This window comes from Phoca vitulina, unplaced genomic scaffold, assembly GCF_004348235.1.
Source record: "Phoca vitulina isolate PV1807 unplaced genomic scaffold, GSC_HSeal_1.0 scaffold3, whole genome shotgun sequence".
NCBI classification, from domain to species: domain Eukaryota; kingdom Metazoa; phylum Chordata; class Mammalia; order Carnivora; family Phocidae; genus Phoca; species Phoca vitulina.
This window is the reverse complement of record NW_022589706.1, coordinates 26397500-26422082: the sequence shown is the minus strand read 5'-3', so window position 1 is coordinate 26422082 and position 24583 is coordinate 26397500. Positions and strand designations below refer to the sequence as shown.

The 24583-nt window shown below is 44.0% G+C and overlaps 1 protein-coding gene across 6 annotated transcripts in view; it reads right to left on the bottom strand.

Annotated features, from left to right (window-relative positions):
- The window catches only part of TBC1D1 (TBC1 domain family member 1), a 225756-nt gene extending 202994 nt beyond the window's left edge, over nt 1-22762 (bottom strand). For 3 of the 6 annotated variants that reach the window (XM_032400179.1, XM_032400181.1, XM_032400180.1), the window contains exon 1: nt 12915-13516. In XM_032400179.1, the coding sequence (XP_032256070.1) occupies nt 12915-13331 (417 nt within the window). In that variant the 5' untranslated portion in view covers nt 13332-13516. Of the gene's footprint in view, nt 1-12914; nt 13518-22677 lie in introns of those variants that run through there. The other 3 variants (XM_032400175.1, XM_032400178.1, XM_032400177.1) reach the window with 2 other exon arrangements.
- Nucleotides 22763-24583: the final 1821 nt, after the last annotated feature.

The window sequence follows — 24583 nt, the reverse complement described above, 5'->3', positions numbered from 1 at the left end:
ACATCTCTGAGTCACTTGCAGCTCATCCTGGCTATGTTCTCTTTTCATAATGAAAATGGCTCATCAAAGCTAAACAAAGATGATGCTATCACCCAAGAGCAGTTCTGCCACAGTTACGAAACCAGCCCCTCCTTTCTCCCTGCTGCATACAACTGTGCAATCACCCAAAAGATGCACCTCTACTACCACGAGAAGTATCTAAGATATAGCTATATTCACTACTATATCTATGTGTGTGTTTATTTCTATTATATATATGTAGAGAGCACAGAGTTTAAAAAGAAATGGTAGAAATAAATATATGAATTAGTTCCATATGGAAACATTTGTTTATGTAATAAAAGAATATCTACAAGAATATACACCAATTTGTTGGTCTCTCTCTAGGAGGTGGGATTCAGAGGGAACTTTAAATTTTAACACTTGTGTACTAATTATTTTTTACATTCAACATAAATGCCTCTATAATCAGAAAAGCTATTTATTTTGGAAGACAAAAGACTGACGCCAACAAAAATGGGCTCAAGTCGCTGCTAAAAGGATTTAACTTACACACAAGAGTTTCTCAATAGTAGACCGCTCAATATTCATGAAATCTCTCCCACAATAGTCCCCAGTAAATGCCAAAAAATTTTTGAGTTCATAAAAAGCAAGGAAGAGAACTGTACAGATTTCAAAGAGCTCAGAGCCAATCAATGTCATGTTATGAACAAAGACCAAGAGAGAAGAAGCTCAGGAGGGATGGGGAGAGATGGATGGTATCTAAGAACAAAATCCTGACTGAACAAGAGAAATCTGTCCTGATGAGGAAGGAAAAGCAAAACAGGAAAATAAATGAATAGGCTTCACTGGGCCTTCCAGATGAGATAGGGTCAAAAAAATCAAAAACAGAAAGGAGAAGCACATCTCCAAGAACGACCACAAAAAAGGTAACATTCACCCATTCATTCATTTATGAAGTCCCCGCTATGTGCCAGGCACTGTCCTGGGTGCCCAGGTCTGGCAATGAACAAGAAAGTCAAGGGCCCTGTTCTCTTGGAGTTTAGGCAGGTGTGCCGATGGTAAACAAGGAAGCAGGGCAACAAACAAGATAATTTCAGATACTAGTATTGTGAAGACATTAAAACCAGATGAAGTGATAATAATTGGTGTGGAGGTACTTTTAACAGGGTGCCCAGAGGATAAGGTTTAATGCAACTCCAAAATGGTCTAAGGAAGTAGCAGTCTCCCAGGCACGAACAATGACAAATGCAAAGTCCCCGCGTGAAGAATGAGGCTGTCATGTTTTAGGAATATAAACACCAGGGTGGCTGGGGTCCAGACAGCCCTGGAAGGGTGTGCGGAACAAGGTCCACATGGTAAGCCTCAGCAAGGATCCGGGATTTCATAGAGGGGAAAGTTATACAGGGGAAAGTTACAAGAGAGGTTTTAGGCAGGGGAGTGTCATGAATTTATAGGTTTTCTAAAAATGCTTCCAGGTTCTCTCTGGATGATTGGCAGGTGGAGAGAAGAAGCAAGAATGGAAACAGGGAGAGTAATTAGGAAGTATTGTAGCAGTCCAGATGAGAGATGACAGAGCCTCGGGCTCAGGGTTAGCAACAGAATCAGATAAGTGCCAGATCTGGAATGGATCCTGAATAATTTGAATGAGAATGTGAAGAAAAGAGAGAAATCAAAGACAATGCCTAGATTTCAGCTGGAGCAACCCTCATTGCCACTTTGGAGCTGCCGAGGACTGGAGAAGCAACAAACTGGTGGGGAGTAAATTCAAGGGTTCTTTTTTAACCAGGTTGAGTTTGAGATGCCTATGTAACAGCCAAGTAGACAAGTCCAGCTGGCACCTGGATGGACAAGTCTGGAACTCATCAGCGAGTCTGAAGAAATAGATTCACTTTGGGGAGTCACCATCAAACAGGTGGTATTTAACACTATGGGACTGGGCAAGGTCATCTGGAAAGAGGGTCGAGAAGAGAAATGTAGGAGACTGGGTCTTGGGGGACATAAAACTCAGAATTGAGAAGAAGAGGAAGCACAAACAAAGGGGTTTGGGTGGAAACCACTACTGAAGTAAAAGAGAAAACAGGAGGGGATGGTTCTTCAAAAGCCAAGAGAAGAGAGTGTTTCAAGATAGAAGAAACACTGCATTGCCAACTATGCCAAAAGCTACTGAGAAATTGGATGAGAGAAGCAGAGAAGGAATCACCAGATCTCAGTGGCTGGTGACATGATACAAGCCTTTTTAGTGGAATGATCAGGACAGAAGGCCAGTTCGTAAGCCTAGGAGAAAATGGGTGAGTGAAAGTGAAGGTAGCCACCAGAACAACTCTTAAAATAAAACAGAGCAGAAAGTTGGGCCAGTAACTTGAGGGAGCTCGGAATGGGATACGGGGTCAGTGGAGGGTTTGTTTTTAAAATGGGAGATGCCAGGATAAATATTTTTAGAAGACCAAGCAGAACCAGATTAGGAATTTTACTTCTATGTTATTTTTCATATCATTCCTTAGGAACCAAGTAGGTCAGCATCAATAGGACAGCAAATCAGAATATGACTGACTTTCTCTTCCATTAGAGGCCAACAAAGTGTTAAATTAAACTATTAATTTATCCAGAGGTGAAAGAGATTGAAGACATCAACTTGGTTCCATGAGAATAAGCTATTTCACATCATACTTATGGATCAAGACACTATCTACCTATCTATTTCTATTTATTTATGTAATCTCTACACTCAATGTGGGGCTTGAACTCAAGACCCTGCAATCAAGAGTTGCATGCTCTGCTGACTGAGCCAGCCAGACACCCCTGGATCAAGACGCTTCTTGAGCTTTTACACTCACTACTGCAATAGCCTCCTAGCTGGTCTGCCTCATCTGTCTCTCATTCCACTATTCCATCCTCCACTCCAAAATCTAAAAACAAGTTCAGTTATTTCACTTTCCCTGATCAATGCCTCTAAATAGCAACCTTCCTAAGAATATCCAACCCCTTTAGTAAGGCTTATAAAGCCCCATAAAATCCGTCCCCAGCCTTTCCTCCCAGTCTCATCTCAGACCATGCAATTTGCAAAACTCTAATCACAGCAACCCTGGCCGCATTGGGCACCTCCACATTCTCTTGTCCTGCTAGGGCTCGGCACACCCTCAATCCTCTATCTAGAATGTCTATTCAATCTGTACCCAACTCATCGGCCTGGAAAACCCCTAGTGCGTCTTTAATACCCATTCAAATGTCCCACGGAATATACACTTACTCAGGGTCCTTCCAGAAGATAGAGCTATGACACACAGCTAGACATTAGAGGGAACAACTTCACTTCAATGTAAAATAGATTTAGGAGTAGGTCAGTTGTCTGAAACAAAAGGGGAACATTGTCAGGTGATACTTTCCTTGTAAGTGGGAAGTGTAGAAATAGGAGGAAGATGACTTGCCAGGTGAAATCTCCTTGGGACAAAATCCATCCACATCCATTGTTCAATACAGACTCTTTAATACTTAGTTGTCTATCATTGCTAGGAAGGGCCAAAGAGCTGTCTCTACAAGTTTCTACTGTTCCTACTTTGCCCTCCAGAGCAATTCATAATGTGTCTATTTCTTTTTGTACAAACATGGCAGCTTTTCAAATAACTGCAGGCACTTACACTAGACCTCCTCCCATTCTCCCAAATTTTCTCTTCTATAACTTACAGATGTTGCTAATTCCTGGCAGTACAGCATCCAGAATATAAAAACATCATTATACCTCTTGAGTAGGCAATCTTATCTTATTTGATTTTGTACCAGAGCACCCAGCCAAGTCCATGACATATTGGTAACATTCCAATGCATGCATTAATGTTGAATCTGCAACATTTCAAATACCCGTATCACTCGACCACAAGAAATCATGGCTTCTGACACACTGCCCAGAACTAAGGCAACTAAGAAAGCATCTCTGCAGGACCAGCTGTCATGCAGTCAGATGTGAAGTGCTCAGTCAGACAGAGCCCAACATCAGTGATCACACCACTCAAGGCCACCTCTTCTCTGGCGTCCTGCATCAGCTCCTCCCCAAAGCCCCACCTGCCATCCAGCTTCCTCTAAGGCTCTCAGAGCCAGGCCAGCTCTGCACTTGGCCTGGCCTGTTGGCTCAGGCTCACAGGCAACCATTAGTGGGGCAGATGCCTAAGCATCCAAAGGGTGGAAATGAACTTAAAAAAAAGAAGAGGGGCGCCTGGGTGGCTCAGTTGGTTAAGCGTCTGACTTCAGCTCAGGTCATGAGCTCAGGGTCCTGGGATGGAGCCCCGTGTTGAGGGGCTCAGGATCCTGGGATTGAGCGCCCAGCTCAGTGGGGAGTCTGCTTGTCCCTCTCCCTCTGCCTCTGACCCTCTCCCTGCTTGTGCTCTGTCTCTCTCTCAAATAAAAAATCTTAAAAAAAAAAAAAGAGAAAAAGTAGAAAGAAGAGATTTATCTCTTTCAGTATATCCCAAACTAGCAGCTCACAGGGTTCTTGTCCATCTCAATACATACCTAGAGTTAAAAATAGGATGTAGTTTTGAATGTGACCTTTTCAGAAGAACTTTGAGCAAAATTCTATCATTAACAAATAGAAGGCAGCAAAGAAAAGGGGGAAGACTGGATCACTCTGTGACGAATGTTCCGATTATTTCTGGAAATACTTCTGGGTAGCTAGCCTAGTCCAGTGCTGACTAGTAGAGAGGGTATAAGGTATATATGTAATTTTAAATTTTCTAGTAGGCTTATCAAAGAAAGTAAAATAAGCAGGTGAAATTAATTCTAGTGTTAGATTTTATTTAACTCAATATATCCAAAATATTATCATTTCAACATGTAACCAATATAGAAAATTACTGAGATATTTTAAGTTCTTTTTTTTCAAATGAAGTCGTTGCAATCTACTGTGTTTTGACACTTACGGCACATTTCAACTCAGACTAGCCCCATTGCAAGTGCTCAATTGTCACATCGGGCTACTGATTACTGCACTGGATGGTAAAGGTCTAGGCTATAAATAAATCCTTTTAAGATACAAGTCAACTTTAGGTTCAAAATACTTGTAAACTCTATTATTAGGAACAGACTTTTATTAAAAAATAATTACAAACAGAGCATTTGGTGAAAAATGCAAAGCTATACAAAGTGGTATGTATTGAAAAACAAGGACTTTTTAAAAATTAAGCATCTCTCACAAGGTGGATGCTTTCTGAAGCCCTCAGACTCATTTTTCAAGTCAAAAATAAATTATGTAATCAATCCCGTGTCACAACCCAAATCCTCCAACAAATACTTCGGAGTTCACGCAGTCCGGGACATTCTTTTTATAGATGAAAAAGAATCCCTGCCAACCTTTGCACCCAGCAACCGACTTCTGTCTGGCATGACAGACGGTCAAGTGTTGATTAGCTGACACGGATACACTGTTCCAGGCAACCGTGCACGGAGTCATAGCTGCCGAGTGGGACCCCAAATGAAACCTTACATAATAAACCAGAACAGGATCAGAGATGCGTGGCAGGAATGGAACACAGATCAAAAAGTCCTCCAAAATATACACAGCAAAACCTTCTCAGAACCATCCCCCCGCCCCGAGTAACAAAAAGAGACTAACGTCTGAATGTGAAAACCAAATGCAGAAGGGCAACCAATAAGAACATCTGAAAAGTAATCCTATATTCCTCAGAATCATCACCCTCAGGAACAAAACACTCCAGCTCAGTGCTGTAATTTCCAACCTCACTCTAGCAAAGAAAGAAAGTAATGAGCCGGCAAATACAACAGCCAAGCTAGAGACGCAATGGGAGCCAGACTACGGAAAATCCTGAAATAAGCGGTACATAGTTTAAGAGACAAACGTAAAACCCCACGCAGATGGGGAATTAGGAAGACAAATCAGTAATTGGTAAAATGCAACCAAAACAAAGCTACAATCAAAAATCAAATTCCAAAAAAAATTTAAATTAAATCATAAGACTAAGCTAAAGGAAACTCTGGCTTTTTTTTTTATTATTATGTTATGTTAATCACCATACATTACATCATTAGTTTTTGATGTAGTGTTCCATGATTCATTGTCTGCATATAACACCCAGTGCTCCATTCAATACGTGCCCTCTTTAATACCCATCACCAGGCTAACCCATCCCCCCACCCCCCTCTGGCGTTTTAGATAGGGATTTGAAGTCTTAGTCCTGGTAATCACAGGAAAACAAATTAAGACCACTTCCTTCATTGAATATGTAACCTAATCCAGAGAGGCTGGGTGAGGGAGCTCTAAAACCCAGGGGTTACTGAGAAAGCCAACGTCCTCACAGAATACACTGGTTCTTCACTGGAAATTTTAAAGGGAAATATTTATTGCTCTGAAGTTAAGTCTACAAATAGTTAAGTACTCTTAAAATTTGTGGTAAGGACTCTGAGAAACAAACAGAGTTCTAGAGGGGAGGGGGGTGGAGGGATGGGTTAGCCTGGTGATGGGTATTAAAGAGGGCACGTATTGAATGGAGCACTGGGTGTTATACGCAAACAATGAATCATGGAACACTACGTCAAAAACTAATGATGTAATGTATGGTGATTAACATAACATAATAAAATAAAATTAAAAAAAAAAATTTGTGGTAAGGGAGCCCACCAGGTTCAGTTCCAGATATGTGTCACATTCAAGAAAGGCAGTTTAGATGCCAAAAATCATCGAAAAGGAAACCCATTCCCTCAAAGGACACTGACCACCTCTCAAATGCATCTTCCTCAGCAATATTTAATAAAGTCCTCTTCTATATGCAGACTTCTTTCTAGAAGTCTACCTCTACTGTAAGTTCATACAGTTACTCTACCCCTGACCCTGGGCTCCTTTCCCACACTTTCCCCCCTCCTCTTCGTCAGGAAACTTTTAGCACTTTATTATGGAGATCAACTTAGCCACTCTCCCAGTAAGAAATGACGCTTCCTCTTTGGAAGAGTGAAGAATAAGGCTATTAAGATGGACATTAAAGAGGGAACCTGATGTAATGAGCACTGGGTATTATATAAGACTGATGAATCACTGAGCTCTACCTCTGAAACCGAGAATACATTATATGTTAATTAACTGAATTTAAATTAAAAAAAAGAAATTTTTAAAAAAACAACAAAAAAAGATGTGTTACGTGTATTTATAAGCTTTGCTAGTCTGCTAGCACACTTGTATATGACAGTTTTTACTTTTTTGCCACGCAGTTTTTTCTATGAATAGAAGTTATTACTTTGGTGAAAAATTATAATTAATACGGATGGGTGAAATTATACCAGGAACAATAATGACAAATATAACTATTTGTTTAAGAAAGGAGTTTAAAATTTTTACTGTAAATTATTGTATTCACATAAGTATCACATTAATGCTTTTTCTCTGTTAAAATGTTAAATTTGGGGCGCCTGGGTGGCTCAGTCGTTAGGCATCTGCCTTCGGCTCAGATCATGATCCCAGGGTCCTGGGATCAAGCCCCACATCGCATCAGGCTCCCTGCTTGGCAGGAGGCCTACTTCTCCCTCTCCCACTCCCCCTGCTTGTGTTCCCTCTGCCGCTGTGTCTCTGTCAAATAAATAAATAAAATCTTTAAAAAAATAATAATAATAACTAAAATAAAATAAAATGTTAAATTTGTCTTAGAGTCAACAAAGGCTAGTAAAAAGTCATTATCTTCTATATAGTGTGTCCATTATCAGAGGTTTTATATCTTTTCAGCATAATTGGTTGTTTTTTATGTTGACTTTATCATGTCCTTAGCTGTTAAAGAAAACTTTTTCTTCCTTGTGAATGTGCTGTTTCCTTAAAATCATGTTGTCCTCTGGGTTTATCTTAAAATATTTTATTGTCCCTTTGGTTACATAGGCAACAGAATATTGTTTTTCTGTCAACCATGGTCAGTATTAGTCCAGATACAAATCTTTGAATACTCCTGATTTTTGACTTTCAAGTTTAGAAAATATAAAATTTTTAATTTAAAAAATTTTTATTTTTTTTTAAATATTTTATTTATTTATTTGACAGAGAGAGTGAGAGAGCACAAGCAGGGGGAACAGTAGATGGAGAGGAAGAAGCAGGCTCCCCGCCAAGCAGGGAGCCTGATGCGGGGCTCGATCCCAGGACCCTGAGATCATGACCTGAGCCTAAGGCAGATGCTTAACCATCTGAGCCACCCAGGCACCCCTAAAAAAATTTTTAAATAAAACATTTAAATTTAGAAAATACAAAATAAAAATTTCACAATATTAAAAAAAAAGATTCTAGCAAATACCAGATTCTCTGATGGAGAAAGGGAAGCCCACGAGCACTCCCACATTAATGACATCTGTCCCACCACAATTATGAAATATCCACACTGTGCCCAGACTGGACACAGCATCTGGAAGATCAGAACCTGAAGAAAGTCAAAACCAGTGTTTGAAAAGCCAGGACATATTTCAAGTAGAAAAGGAAGATCAGTTAAAAAACAATGAGCACTTAGTAAAACTGCTCTCATGTACCCAATCTGTGACTTACCCCGGGGTCCCGCACCTACTGTTCCCTCCCTTCACCTGCTCACCAACCTACACTTCTCCATTTACTACCATCTTAATAATACCCTCCACTCCCCTTTCAAAATCCATTGTTTCTTCCTATTGACACAAAACAGCAACAGATGTCAGAAGCCCCAGCACTTACACCACCTGCAACTCAGCGATGGAAACTCCCTTTCAAGGAAGCAGTTTTTTCCTCGGTAAATAAAGAAAAGGATAGAAACAGAAATATTCTTATGAATGATCTCAAGTAAAACTCAAGTGAGTGGCAAATCTGATGTTCTTCTGAGTACAGATTTTCATAGAATAGACAAAGCTGAAGAACTAACTGGAGGAGGAAAGAACTAGACTATTTTTCAAGGGCTGAGTCTGGGCAGAACCCCTGATTTCTTTGTGATATGATGGGGGAAAGATCTAGTCAGGGTCACTCATGCAACCATCTGTTTTCCAGGATGGATGTCTTCACTTCCTACCATGGACCCAAACTCAAAACTACACTTCAACCCAGAACCTTATCCCACTGTTGTTCACATGTGTTCTGAGGGATGTTCTTGGATGTTATGAGAAAACTGTAATCTATGGCCCAATAAATTTGGGGATTTCATGGACTAGTGTACAACTCAAGAGTGAAATAGAAAAGACAGCTTCTCTAAAACCGTGGTTCTCAGAGTGTGGACTATATAACTCAGTGAACCAATATCTTCCGAATAATCAATGCATGATGTTACACAGTCATACGTGCTTAAAAGATTCATAAAAATGCATGATAGATCAATGGATTTTATTTATTTTTTATTTTTTATTTTCTTCTTAAAAGACTTTATTCATTTATTTGACAGAGAGAGACAGGGAGAGAGGAAACACAAGCAGGGGGAGTGGGAGAGGGAGAAGCAGGCCTCCTGCTGAGCAGGGAGCCAGATGCGGGGCTAGACCCCAGGACTCCGGGATCATGACCTGAGCCAAAGGCAGACGCTTAACTGAGCCATCCAGGTGCCCCAGATCAATGGATTTTAATATAACAAAGTGCAAGAGCGCTTTGATACAATTTCAAATTTAATATTGCAACAAGCCTTTAAGCAACTACCACTTGTCAAGTTTTGGTATAGTAGTAAAAAAATATCCACAATTTTCTAAAATGGCTATAAAATGTTTCTCCATTTTCCTACCACATAGCTGTGTGAGGACAAGTTTTCTTCATATACTCAACCAAAATAACATATCATGACAGAATGAATGAAGAAGCAGTGGAGAATCCAGTAGTAGTTGTCTATTAATCCAGATAAAAAAAGATGTGAAAAAACAAGCAAGCAAAAAACCAAGAAGTAAAACTATGTCACTCTTATCATTAAATATTTTTGGAAAATATATAGTTATTTTTCACAAAAATATTCCTTATGCTAACACATAAGGGGCATATTACTTTTGTTTTTTAACAAATGAAGAAATTAGTACCTTCATAATTTCTGTTTTAATTTCTAGTACAGTAATTATTAATAAATATAACCCACCTTCATGCTCTTTGGGATCCTCAATAATTTTTAAGACTAAAAAGGGATCCTCACGTCAAAAAGTTGGAGATGCTGCCCTAATGCATTTTGATTGTGGAAGCCTTTCTCTATGGAACACCTTGAATGTATTCTATGGAACATACAATGGGAAACAGTCTCATCTTGTGTTCTAAAAATTATTCCTTTATATGCCTCTTCTCCCTAGACATTTTCAGCAAGTTAATTTATATACTATTTAAGGGTTTCCTCTCAAGTAGTAGTTTTGTGCTTCTAACCCTGGCAGTAAATGCATATATCTCCTCTGGCAAGCACAACCGAAAGTGACCTCATCTATTTAGGAGAGGCCTTAATCTGGAGAATGATTTCACTGAGCAAATGTTTCAAATAATCACGAGAAATGATGACATAGGTTAACATGCTCCATCAGCAGATAATCCTCTACCATGAGATACAGTGCCAGAGATGTCCCAAGAACATCAAAGCTATGATGCCCGATGGAGAATCAGGGCCAATTTGGTTTACCATTCAGTTTCCAACAAAACCGAATCACTGATTGAGGTAACTCTGCTACAAATTACTCTTTTAAACAAGGAGCAGGATGACAGCAATGTATTACTCCGAGTACTGGCAATTTGTGCTTGGAAAAATTGTATGCAAGCCAAAAATAACTCAAGACCTAATTCATATTTCTACCATGGCTTTTCAGAACGCAGAGTAAGGCCAGTTGTCTACTTTCAGCAACACTGGGAGCTCCAGTTACAGAATTTAGTTATAAATCTCTTTTTCCTGTTAGGTATCTGGATGACTGGCCAGGAGCCTGTTCTCAGATGGCTGTAAAAAATTTTGGGAAAGAGTCAAAAGTGTAAAGTGCTGGACAACTATTCCACACAAAGACTCTCCCCAAGGAAATTCAGTCCTTATATAGAGCAGGCGTGGAGTACAGGCTGTTCAGTCCTTTCATTTACATTCTGGAATTTGCCCAAATAATAGGAACCATTAAGTTTATTTATGCAGTTTTTAAAGTATCTAGTTTATAAAAATGTTGCTCAAGGATGACCAGGATCTTGGGAGCTGAAGACACTCATCTTGGCCTCCTTTTTCCTGTTACCTTAGACTTAAAGTGAAATTAGCATTTCATCTGCTTCCAGTAAAACTTTCTTTAATGAAGATTTTTTTATGGCTGTAAGTGCTTCCTAAGGTATCGTTCTAGCTCATTTGGTCCCCCTGGCAACATTATGAGACAGACATGCTAATTATCCCCATTTTACAGATGAGACAATAGGCTCAGAGTTGCCTGAGGCCACCAGTTTATAAGTGGCAGACTGGACTGGAATTTGGTCCCTCAGAACCTCTGTACTGGGATGCTGTCCCGTCTATTTGAGATGCATGGATAACAACATTAAATGATTTATGACTAAGGAGATATCCAATTCTGTGGGTAAAATAGTGGTTGTAAGCTTCAAATTAGCCTTTATTGAAGAAAACCTTCCTTATAGCCAGTGTGTTAGGCTCCGTTCTCTATCTTCCGGTCATGACCTGGACACGGACCATGGGCGATTTACCTACCATTGCTTCTGCCTTCCTTCTAGCCTGTACTGATATCCTCTTGCACGGCATCTGAAGCAGCACTCACTGAATGAATGAGTCCAAGAACCACTTTTGCTTAAAAGTGAATCTCTAAGAATCTACTTAGGTCACCAAGAGCATGAATTTCTAAATGAAGTTCTTGCACCCTGGAGGGTGTGCAGAACAAACAAACAAAAAACCAACAAAACAGTGCAGTACAGAGAGAAAAACATTAGCATTTCTATTTCTATTTACTGACATTTACCACATGATTGGCACTGGCCTCCTCATTCAGTGCATGGCAGACAGCCACAGAGGGATGCTAGGCCTGGCAGGGGCATTCCTCAGCCCATGGGGTTAGCCAGCAGTGGAGGCTATATCAAAGTTCACATGGGCCCAACTGAGAACGTGGCCGTAGGGATTATGTTTTCAATTTTATCTAAACTGAGCCTCACAAAATGGACAAGTGACTTTAAACAGGTCCTGCACAGAACCGCAAAACAAGGTAACAACAATGCAAGCACCAATACCCAGGAAAGTCATAGAGCTGACTATACTTTTACCATTTCTCATATGATACTTTTCTCAGCCACATCATGAGATACAACAATAACGAGCTAATCAGATCTGACACAAAGTTGGCATCCACACACACAAAACCTGCAAGTATCAAAACTTGGATTCATATCCACTATTCTTATCAACATTCTTTGCCTAAGTGACCGTGATACCTTGGGAAATTGGCTAATAGTATTCATATATAACTTCTAAATACACGTATATTTTTTAACAGGGTCAAAGATGTGGAGCTCACTGATGTAGGTAGGACTCTACTACCCAAACTGCAATCTGCAAAGGAACAGCATCAGCATCACCCTGGCAGCTTGTTAGAAATGTAGTCTTAGGGTCCGTCCCAGACCTCCTGGACCCAAATTTGTATTTTAACAAGATCTCCAGGTGATTCATGTGCACATTTCTGTTTGAGAAGCACTGCTTTAGAACACACACCTTAAATGATCTGAACCCTAACAGTTCAGCTCTTATTTACAAGTTGAGGCAGATTTCTCTGTTGAATTTTTGAACTCATAAAATTATATTTCCTAATAGCTGTGGTCAAATGTTCTTCAAAACTATAAAAAAAAAAAAAACTATCCCCATAAACCAAAAAACCCAGCGAAATAATCTATGTATGACCACAGCATCCTCTTATTCATCCCAGTATCCATAAAGTCAATGTCCTGACCCCCAGTGCAATGAAAGCCATCCCGCTACACCTCCATCGCTTTCATCCCCACTTCCACTTACTTTTGTTTGATCATCGGCTTTGAACACATAGCAGATACTCTGCTGATTGGCTGCATTGTCCTTAATCAGACAAGCAAAGTAACTTGGATCGTGACTGTTGTGAATCAGTTTGTGAGCATGCTGGGGCTTACACTCGAAGATGTTGGAACAGATCAGCGGATCCCACTGTTGACTCTTCCCCGGCTCGGGGTCACATCTCAGTCCAGAGGGGGAAACACAAAGCCGGACTTGCCTGGCACCAGGCTCCTTTTTGGAGGACTGCCCACTGAGCCTGCGCACCTCCGCCACGACCCAGGGCAGCATCGGCATGGTGGTCAGAGAGTGCACACGCAAGGAGCCCACCAGCTGCAGGCTGAAGTCCACGGAGGCCTCGTTAGGAAACAGATGCTTCCTCGCTGTGAATGTTATTGGTTCCATCTTGGGAAAGGTCTGGAAACTCAGCAAAACGTTGCCACTGTTTTCTGTTTTAGAAGGAGTAATCTATTTTATGTGCTTCTGAGGCAGAATCCTGGGGGAGAAAAACAAAGGCATGAGAATTTAATGAAACCACAGCAATAGCTACTTTTGAAGAGTTACTATTTCAGAGGAACTTAAAAGCCTGAAACCCAAACATGGGAAGAAACGGATCTTCGTTCAAACAAGATGCCTGGCCTAGAAAGAGCCTTCTTGAAACTGTGCTTCAAATAAAACCCGAAAATGCCACAACTGTCACATTCACTACAGGTCACAAAGATCTCACCGGGAAACTCCTGTGGAACATCTGTAAGCCTCATAGAGCCATCAGAAGCAGGCAGGACAGAAAACATCGTCCTGCTCAGATACCTTTAAATCCTGTTCTATTAACACATATTTCAAGGAATTTTTTTTTAAGTAATCTCTATGCCCAGTGTGGGGCTTGAACTCATGACCCCGATATCAAGAGTTGCATGCTCTATGGACTGAGCCAGCCAGGTATCCCTTAAGGAATTTTTTTAAAGATACTCAAATTCAGCAGTGGTGATTCTCCCTCCAAAAAGTAATCTTGAGAGAAAAGCAGCTATCTATCCATTATCATAGTCCACTGAACCAGACCAGTTTTCAACAACTGACCTTTTCAATTATACTACTTAAGTTTTAAAAGCCTCTCCCTGACATAGTCCAGAGGTGCTGAACGTGAATTCAAATTTCATTAACATGTAATTGGTGCCAGTTATGCTCCAAATATCACCATAAATATTGTTTCATTTAATTCATGTATTATAAGCCGTCACGCCCACACATTGCCTCTCCTCATCAATAGATGATGCTGCTTCCGGTCGACCCAAACTCTCTCACCTGCCTTCCCCCTCTATGGGTGATTTTCAATAACCACATCTGATGCATCCTAACGCCTTCCTGTTCCACTGGGGACGAAACCCTTCTGTGTAGAGCTGACCTGTCTACAGGATCTCAAGCCTCGTCCTTCCTCAGCTGCTCACCGGATCTTCCTTCTGTCATGTACTCCCTGAGCACCTATACACTGCATCTGTCTGATTCAGCATTGTGTCCCCAGTGCCTGGCAGCGTCTGACTCACAACAGAGGCTCAATAACATTGTAAACAAATGAATGAAGTCTCTCCCATCTGAAAGAAAAAAAAAAAAAAAGACTTTTTCCCTTGACCTCAACCCTCCCGAGGCACAACTCTTCCTTCCCCACACAACTTTCTTCTACACTTACTGGCTCACTTCCTACTGCCCATCAACAATCTCAACTGTGACCAGATGCACTGCCTATGCATTGAACTTGCTCCCATGAAGGTCATCCACATCTTCTGGCTGTGAAACCCACAGGGGGCTTTTTAGTCCTTAACTGCCTTGTCCTTTCTGATGCATTTCTCAATGGTGACCACTCCCTCCTGCTTGAAAATCTTCTGTTTCTCCTCTTACCTTGCTGGTTGCTTCTTTTCAGGTTCTTGGATGGCTTTCCCCCCTGTTTAACTCCATCCCTTCTCCTCATTCCACCTGCTTTCTTTGGACAGTCTCACCTAATGGCTTGGGTGTCCACAACCACATTCAAACAGTCCTGCTGTGGCTGCTAGCAGCTTTGTGCACTCCGGGCATATTGCAAGATCTTCATCTCCAACCCTAGCCTCGGTTACAGACTACTAGTATTGCCATCGTCGGGACCTAGGTCACTGAGCTTGAGTTGTTTGTCACAGGTGGGCGTGGGAGGGTCGGCTCCTGATTCTCGACCCATCCTCTTGAGTGCTGCACAAGAATGGCATCGACCACATAGACCCTGATGATTCCCATGCGAATGTCTCCCACTGAACCTCCTTCCTGAGATCCAGATCGGGGCAGACCATTCAATATTTCTATCTGGATAGCCTAGAGCTACCTCAGCCTCAATGCAGTCATTTTTAAAGATTTATTACTTATTTTAGAGAAAGAGTGTGTGTGCGTACAAGCAGGGGGAGGGGCTCAGGGAGAGGGAGAGAAGCAGACTCCCCACTGAGCCCGGAGCCCCACACAAGGCTTGATCCCACAACCCCGAGATCATGACCTGAGCCGAAATCAAGAGTCAGATGCTTAACGTGCTGAGCCACCCAGGCGCCCCTCAGTTTAGCTATTTTAAACTAACTTAGTCTCACCTCCCCCCTTCCCAGAACTTCTCTTGCTGCCCATAAGCTCTGTCTCTGTAAATAGCATTACTAGTTTACTGGCCAAGCCAAAGGCCAAGGAGTCATTGCTACAGACTGAATGTTGAACTCCTAATTCCCAATGTGATAGTATTTGGAGGTTGGGCCTTTGGGAGGTGATTAGGTCATGAGACTGAAACCCTTATGAATGGGATTAGTGCCCTCATAAAGAGACCCGGGGTACTCCCTTGCCCCCTCCCACCATGTGAGGAAATAAGAGACAAGACGGCTGTGTATGAACTGGGAATATATTCAATATTCAAATTCTAAACATTTTCTGAAATAGAGCTGAAGTCTATTCCTTTAACTCTATATTTTTCTATATCATACAGATGCATAAATGATAAGAGTGAATTTTTATAATAGGATTTGAACACAGTTCAGAGCTAGTTTTTAATTTTAAACGTTCAAAAGTTCAGAAATAAACCCACACTTTCAAGCTCCAACATAGTTCGTGGAAACGTAGTCCCTGTCTCTTCTCCTTTAAAGTACAACCTCTCTTGATGATAAAAACAGACTTGAAGTTCATATAACCCCATAAATAATGGTCTCTCCCTCTCTCTCTCTTCATTTTTCTCTCTTTCACCTGGTGAGAGTGGCATTAAATGTCTGGCTCAACTTCCACTCCTGTAACTGAATCTGTTTCAAGTTCTAACTGTTGACAGCTGCTAATCCCAAGATATGTTTAAAGAAGTACTAGAATTATTACAAAGGGGAGACCTGAGCTCTACCAATTGGTGTAGACGAGGCAATTACTAATATGGTGGCAACAACAGACAGAATTATTTTCAGTTTTCTTGTAAGGCAATACATACATAGTGCAAAAAAAATTACACAATTTAGAATTTCAAACATTTAGTATATAGTCATCAAATTAGTTCTGCCGTGTCATTGACAAAACTAATTAAATGCCTAGAGTTTTCATTTTTGAACCAGCCATGGCACATTCTTAGTTTCTCTGTAAAAAGTAGCTTGGGCCTTAACACTGTTTGTAAACTATCAAATAAGTTCTACGCCAGGGGGTGTCTGGCCGGCTCAGTCAGATGAGCATGTAACCCTCGATCTCAGGGTGATGAGTTCGAGCCCCAAGTTCGGTGTAGAGATTACTTAAATAAGTAAAAATTAAAGAAAAAAAGTTCTTTGTCAGCAATTCAGATTCTGCTGATATAATTATTTGTCAGCAATTCAGATTCTGCTGATATAAGATTCATGGTAACTTAGACTAGGTGAGTCACTGTCTGTCTGTACTACTTTTCAATAAAAAGTTCTGTGAAACAGATGATCTAGTCAAATAATACTAATATACCATTAGATTATTTTTTAAGCCATCTCAGTCCACATCACTGGCATGCAACCTCTGACCATCCGTCCCGAGTAGAACTACAGATTCTAAGAGGGCTCTTGTGCTTCCTACCCTCAGTAAGAAATACCGCGATCTGTTAACCCAGAGAACTTCTAGTTATGTTCTTGTTGGTAGAATCATCGGTATACAAACTCTAGCCCTCACAGAGACCATCTGTATGCTACACAATTCCCACCAACCACAGTCCATAAACATGGTAGGCATCCCAAACACAAAGATACTCTTATTAGAACAGTTGCAATCATCTCTTTAGTGAGTCCTTCTATATCAAATATCCCTGAAAGCATGCACTTAGAATTATAAAATCTGAATGTCAGAAATGTCCTTTTAAGCTCTTTAGAAATTTCCCTTATATTTGAAGGGCACCTGACTGGCTCAGTGAGTTAAGGGTCTGCCTTCGGCTCAGGTCATGATCCCAGGGTCCTGGGATCGAGCCCCGCATCGGGCTCCCTGCTCAGTGGGGAGCCTGCTTCTAGCTCTCCTTCTGCCGCTCCTCCTGCTTGTGCTCTCTCTCTCTGTCAGGTAAATAAATAAAATCCCTAAAAAAATTTTTTTTCCCTTATATTTGAAATGAGGAAACGTGGTTCTGGAGAAGTTAAGTGGTTTGTCCAAGTTGGGTGACAGAATTAGGACAATCCGATCCCTGACTGCCATCCAAGTGCAGCAGAGAACCTCAGTTTCCTGATGAAAACATTTTCAAGGGTCAAGTTGAGAAAGCGAGTCACTTAACTTCTCCAAATCTCAAGTTTATTCTTAGAAGAGAACGGAATAAGATGATCCTCAAGTTGTCCTCTATCTCTAAAATCGGGTAAATCTAATTTTCATAATGTATAATACCAAATGTCCCCGACGTTGTGTGGGGATAGAAAGCTGCTCTCATCTTCTTGTCAAGAATACAAATGTGGGGGAGGTACAAGAAGAAAGAATGGGGTTTATTGATCAGGAAGCGAGAGAAGAGATGGCAGGAGTTAGCAAGCTGCCGTTGGGAACCCCCTCTCTTCCCAGCCTGCCTCCATGCTGTCCCAGCAAACCATGGGGAATAGGAGGGGGACTTTCCAGAAGCTAGCGATAAACACCAACAGCCACAGCACATTCAGCCGTCACCTTCTCAGAGTGCTGGTGGGAGGGGAGGAGGAAATAAAAGAGGGATAGACAGGAGAGATGTTGAAGCTTCTAGTCCAAGCCAGGTTAGGAACCAGCCAAGACTGATCAGCTGTCGGGGACCTCCCCCCCGTGCCCCGGGATGAGCAGGGAGTCCCCAGAGAGCTATTCACTTCCCCTTACAAATCAGTGGTTTCATTTTTCTGCTCTTTACTCCAGAGAGAGGGGGCATGCTGCTGAACAGAATTATTCTGCCACCCGAATATTCTAGTCTCATGCAATGAGATCACCCGGGGCATGGCTACACTATTTGTCCCAGAATCTCACCCAATCAGAGCAGTGTGCTGCTACCTACGAATTGCCCACAGGCTCCAAAGATCTTTTGGGCAGCAGGCTATTTCACACAGAGCCATCACACAGAGCTTCTGGAGCCCATGGATCTAACCTCTTCATCACCAAGGACGCTCCAGCCCCAGTATGCACCTCTCTAATTTGACACATGAAGTAATGATGTTTGGAATGACTTCCTTCCTACATAAATCAGGGCCAATGTAAGCCTAGTCCTTTAGGATGCCATGGCCACTTCTTGTATTCTCTTCTACTTTATGACACAGGGTAATGGGGCAGGGGCCCTTGCTGGCCCTCAGGGATGTATATCCCTCCCTCCGGCATGACTGCTTTGTTATTCTCCTGAAAGTAATAATAGTAACTGTGAACACATCCGTAATAGCACTTACTGTGTGACTGTTAACTGAGCTCTCACAACAACCCTGGACAAGAAAGACTATTATTATTATATCTAAATAAGGACTCCAGTGGATTTTTACCATTATCAGATAAGAGATGAGAAAGAAAGTGCTAGCACAGAGAAGTAAGGTCACTTGCCCAAGATCATCCTAGCAGCAGATGGGAGAACCAGGTTTTGAACCCAGGGCCTTCTACTCCAGACTTTGCATTTGCTCTTAACCACTTTGCTAGAGGAATACTTATTGACCAACGACCTCTTCTTGGACAGTACATACATGATCTTCTGTATTCTTACAACTCTGAGATGTATGTTTTATCATCCCCATTTCCATACGGGTCCCCTGGCTAATGGTGTAGGCAGGATTTGTCTTATGCCCAAATTCCTATTCTTTGTGACAGAAACATCTCTAGAAGGAAATAACTAAAATATCTTTCTAGTGAATTAGCTGGGTGGTTTTTCTATCTAAACTTTGCTTGGTCTCATTAATCAAAATCTAATGTCAAAATTATACCTTAGAAGTACAAAATAAACAAAAATAATAATAGCAATAAGTAATATTTACTGAGTGCTCACTATGTAACAGGCACTGTTCTAAGAACTTTACATGTATAAATGTATTAAGTTTGACAACAAACTCCTAAGTATTTACCTACTTTGGAAACTTAGATTTACTGATCATAATTAATGTGTAGTTAAATATGTACACTCTCTTTTTAAGAGAAAAACACTGCTGCCTGTCACAAAGAACACAGGCATACTCAAAAATTAAACACCTCTTTGTTGGCGCTAAAACATATTTCCTACATTCTGCACAGCTTTACTGAAACCCAAGTGTCAAGATTATTCATACAGCCCAAATATGATGAATCCTTTTCTAAACATTCGAAAACCTGAAAAGGGACACATTGCCCTTAAATCTAACAATCCACCCAATGGAAATCTCAGCTTGAAAATGTTAAAAATTGTGAGAATGAAAACCTTCATGTCTTCTGTGAAGAATCTGGTTAAAAAACCTTTTTCTTGGGATGTGGGGTTGGAAAGGAAGAAATGAAGATAAAAGTCAGCTAAGGCAATTTGTAAGGTACTGTAAGGGGTTCTGCACTGAAAACCCACATCCTCTGCCATCACCAGGGGGCTTCGAACCCAACACTGCCTGTCTGCTGAGTGGAATCAGTCACTTTACCACACAGACTCTGATCCTCCAAGTTTTAATGGCCAAGAAAAGAAGAGGGCTGAGGGGCGCCTGGGTGGCTCAGTCGTTAAGCGTCTGCCTTCGGCTCAGGTCATGATCCTAGGGTCCTGGGATCGAGCCCCGCATCGGGCTCCCTGCTCGGCGGGAAGCCTGCTTCTCCCTCTCCCACTCCCCCTGCTTGTGTTCCCTCTCTCGCTGTGTCTCTCTCTGTCAAATAAATAAAATCTTTAAAAAAAAAAAAAAAGAAGAGGGCTGAAAAACATATCATATATTGGGATGCTCGTGGCCATCATACTTAAGAAGCACAGCCCAGCAGAAGGGGAGTGGGCCGGGGGGGAGGGCAAAGCAAGCTACCCCAACACATAAGCAGACTTAGGTCATCTGGGGAATGTAAGGAGCCGAGGCTGGGGATCGTCAGAGAAATGCCATGAAGAGTGGAAAAGGGGCCTGAGGGAGTTGCCATTTTGACAAGATAAAATTAAAAGCCTTTTCAAAGACAGAAGAATCCTCTCAAGCAGGCATCCCTACTCCGGGCACCATAATGATGGAACATGCTGGGTGTGAATGGGGAACAGGTAAGTGCCACTCCCTGCTGGTACCCGTGGTCTGTCCCAGAAGATCCCAGAAGATCTGGCAGAAAGGAGCCGCCCACCCACACCTGGCTCTGCACAGGAGTCTATTTGATTGTGATGCAGCCTCTCTGGTGGAGGCTGCCTTCTCCGGAAATGGAGGGCAAAGCCTGTCAACAGCTGGGTAATGAGGAAGAAGAGGCAAGCTGCATTTCCTCAGAGGCACTCACTTCCTCCTCATACCCTCTGGTACTTCCTGCAACAATCAATGGGGGAGAAGTCATCCCAATACTGATACAACAATACTCAACCAGAAATGCTATCATAGTGAAAAGGGAAATCCCCAGACCTCCCAGTAGGAAAGATAGTGGTAGACTATGGTAGACATTTGCAAAACTTAAATTTGATGTCAATAATTTACAACTACACCGATGAATTTTCCCCCTATTTTGCTGGTTTGCAAATGGCTAGACAAATCAACATAAAAACATTTATTTTCACATATGATAATTTTATTTACTGCTTTGAGCCACACTTAGTCCCTTTTACATCTCCTTGCACTCAGTTAATAGTCTCAGGATATTCCTCTTGCGTTCACTTCAGAAAGTATCCCCTAAACATTTCACACAGCACCGGGTAATTCACAGCTGTGTCCACTGTCCCATAGCTCATATTATGTCAGTGGTTACTTACGGATAAAACTAAGGAGAAAGCCCTTTTTATGGTCTGATTTCCCTATAACTTGGTAGAAAAAAAAAAAGAAGCAGGGAGATTCAAGACCGTGATAAGCATTCCATTTCAAACAGTTCTAAAACACCTGTTTACAAAAGCAGTCAATCCTCTCTTATACAGACTTTTTCATGCAATGTCCTTATTCCTTTAGACAGTCTTCAGGATTCTCAGGAAGGAGCTGATCATGAGGAACACTGCCCCCCAAGCAAGAGAAGCCATCTGAACTCTAGCTGCTTCAGGGGTCCCTAACCCAAGAGAGTACTAGAACATGAAGTGTTCAGAAACACGGGAGAGTCATTTAGCAAGGTGGATCCCCAGCCTCTTGGAACAACTCCCCATTCAGTGTTCCACCCCAGCCCCTCCCACACAGAGCAGGCTCCCAACACACCCCAAAACCCAGATGTGGCTATGCTCCAACTCTTATCAATCCCTTCAAATCTAGGCAGAGAATGAACTTCTCTTTTCCAAAAGAAGGGATCTCTACCAAGGCCTCTGTAGTTCTGCTTAAGTACAGTGTGAAAAGTTTTGAAGTTTGGCCTTGTAAAGAGAGCGGAATTTCTTGGGTGTGACCCATTTAAACCAGGTCATTTAAAAATGCTCTTTCAAAGTCTGATTATATTAATAAATGAAATCATCCAATCATCTAAAAGGAAGAATGAGAGATCTATACCTATCCATTAATGTAAGGTACTCTGAAAATTAAACTGTTGGGTGGGAGGAACAATCATCACTTTCAATTTCTTTTCCTTTTTAAGCAATCTTCAGAGAATAATCTATTTTAAACAAAATAACAGGTAAAGCCACCTCTAGGTGGATTTCAAAGAAAACAGTCTCTTAAACACAACAACAACAGTGTGTGGCGAAGTTTGAGGGGTCTCCTAATCACAGAACGATCAGGAAGCTGCTAGAAACAATTAAGCAGGGTTTCAAAATGACTGGTACAGGATGTGCCCATAGAAAGAAATGTTGTGCGCTCTGCTGGAGCTGCCCAAGTCACTACTGCAAAGTACCGTGAACTTTTAAAGGATGGCAAGGGGTCACTATGACCACCCTCTCCCCCCAATCCGGTCGCCCTACAAACACAGCAGCCCCCAGAGATACTTGGCGGGAGGGGGTAGATGCCGAGCGAGCAGGAGTGAAGGGGGGCTGGAGGAGGGTGCCTGTCGGAGCTCCTGCGCGGTCATGAACTTGAAGGTTTCACTTTCGTTCAAGTAGGGGGGCAACGAGGTGGCAATGAACCCCACCCGCCCACCCCGGAAGCCCCCCGCGCGGCGAGCACAGCACGAACGCCCTTGGGCTACTGGATTCCAGCTTCGCGGGCCCGGGAGCACAGGGGTGCGCTTGGTGCCGGGTGGCGGCCGGGATGCCGCCGGAGGCGTGAAAGCTCCGGAGAGCACCTACCTGTACCGCGGCGCGCTCAGAGCCCAGGGCCCGGCCGGGGCGCGCAGGTGCTCGGGGGCGGCGTGGGGACGGCCTGGGCGGGCGGGGGGCCCATCGTGCGGGGCTGGCTGCGCTCTTCCGCGGGGCGTGGGGGGGGGGCCGGGAGGGATCCCCTCCGCTCGGCTCCCGCCTCTTCTACGCCCGGCTGAGGACACGGCGGGTCCCGCGGCGGCGGCAGCAACAGGCACGGTGGCGCGGAGGCTGCGGCGGCGGCGAAAGAGGAGGAGGTGTCTGCGCGCGGCTCGCGTTTCCTCCTCCCCGGCTGGGCGAGCGCGGGGGGAGGCGAGGGGAGGGCAGAAGCCGGGATCGCCCAACTCGGTCCCCAGGGACCTAAGAGGGGAACGCGGTGCTCCCTCCCTCCCCTCTGCGCCTTGTGACTCTGCCCGAGCGGCACGGCCGGGACAGGCGAGTCATACGCGGGTAACAGCTGCTGCAGTGCAGGTCCGCCGCGGCCTCCCTCCTCTCCCTGCCTCTCCCCTGCCGGACGGCCCATCCTCCGCGCGCCCGGCCCGGCGGCGGGGGCCAGGGGGGCGGGGACCGATGGGGTGTCCTGGCGCCGCCCCAGCCAGCCCCGGCGCAGGGTCCTGGCCCGCCGTCCGCCTGGGCTCCGAGGACTTGGGGCCCCGCGCGTGATGAAGGCCCTCGCGGCGGGATGTGCGGTCGCACGCCCTGTCCCGGGCAGCCTATTTATAGCAGGTGGCGCTGCCCGCCGCTCTCGTCCCGCGGTGCTCTCAGCAGGTGGCACCGCCCGCCCGCCCTTCGCTTCCCCGCGGCAGTGTCGCCTCATCTGCACCCTCGCTTTCACCTCGCGAAATGGACAAAGTGAAAACGCGGGAAGGCGACCTCGCCACCTGGCCCTCCCCTGCATCGCCCCCTCGTCCTGTCCCAGGGTTGGACACAAAGGCAAGGAGGGAACTGAGGCAGGGTCATTCTGTGGGGCGCTGGCAGGTAAGGCAGGGGCTCAAACAGCCAAGGCTGAAGTGTCGCCCCCGCCATGAAAGCCCAGTCAGCCCCATTTGTGAACCGCGCGGGTGACGCAGCCGCTCCGCCCGGCGCCTCTTCCCTCCCGCGGGTCCAGCGCGCGCACGCGCACACTCACACTCTCACACCGCGCACACACCCCCCTCGCCTCACCTCTCCTACCCTAGCTGCGCCTACCCTAGAGTGGGGTCCGGGGAAGTTCCCGGCGGCCTTGGGGTGTGAAGAGAGCCCCGGGAGACGGAAGCCGGCGGCGAGAGCTGGCTCCCAGGCTGAGGGGGTGGCCGGGTGCAGGAAACCGGCCAACCTGCCACACTCCTGCCCCAGCAGGTAAATTGGGGCAGTTTCACTCCCGGGGGGAGGGGTGGGGTGGGAGCGAAGGGGATCTGAGGCAAGTAGGGGACGGAGCACCAACTCCGGAGACGAGTGAGCAGAGAAGGGAGAGCAGGGAGGAGAGAGAGTGGGACGCGGGGGACTGGGGAGGAGGCAGCCGCAGAAGGAGGCGGCGGTGGAGGAGCCAGGCGGCCTCTTGCAGGGTTTTTTTTTGCTCAGTAGAACTGGAAGTTGACTTCGGGGAAGTGGCTGAGAGTTTGGGCAGCAGAGTTGGACTTAAACCCAATTCCCAACTCCACCACCGGGTTGGCTTGGGCAAGCTGTTAGACCTCGATTCTCCTCCATTCTCTTCCCTGTAAAATGGGACGGATACGTGCTTTGGAGGCCCAGTGGGAGGATAAAATGGGAAAGTGCGTGTATAGTGCTTAGCTCGCTGGCGCGAATGCAGACCCCAACTACTAGCAGCTGCTATCATTACCGTGGCTCAGGAGGCAGATAGAAATCCGAGGTTCTCCCCTCGCCCCCAATCCTAACGGTGTGTTCTTAAAAGTTGATT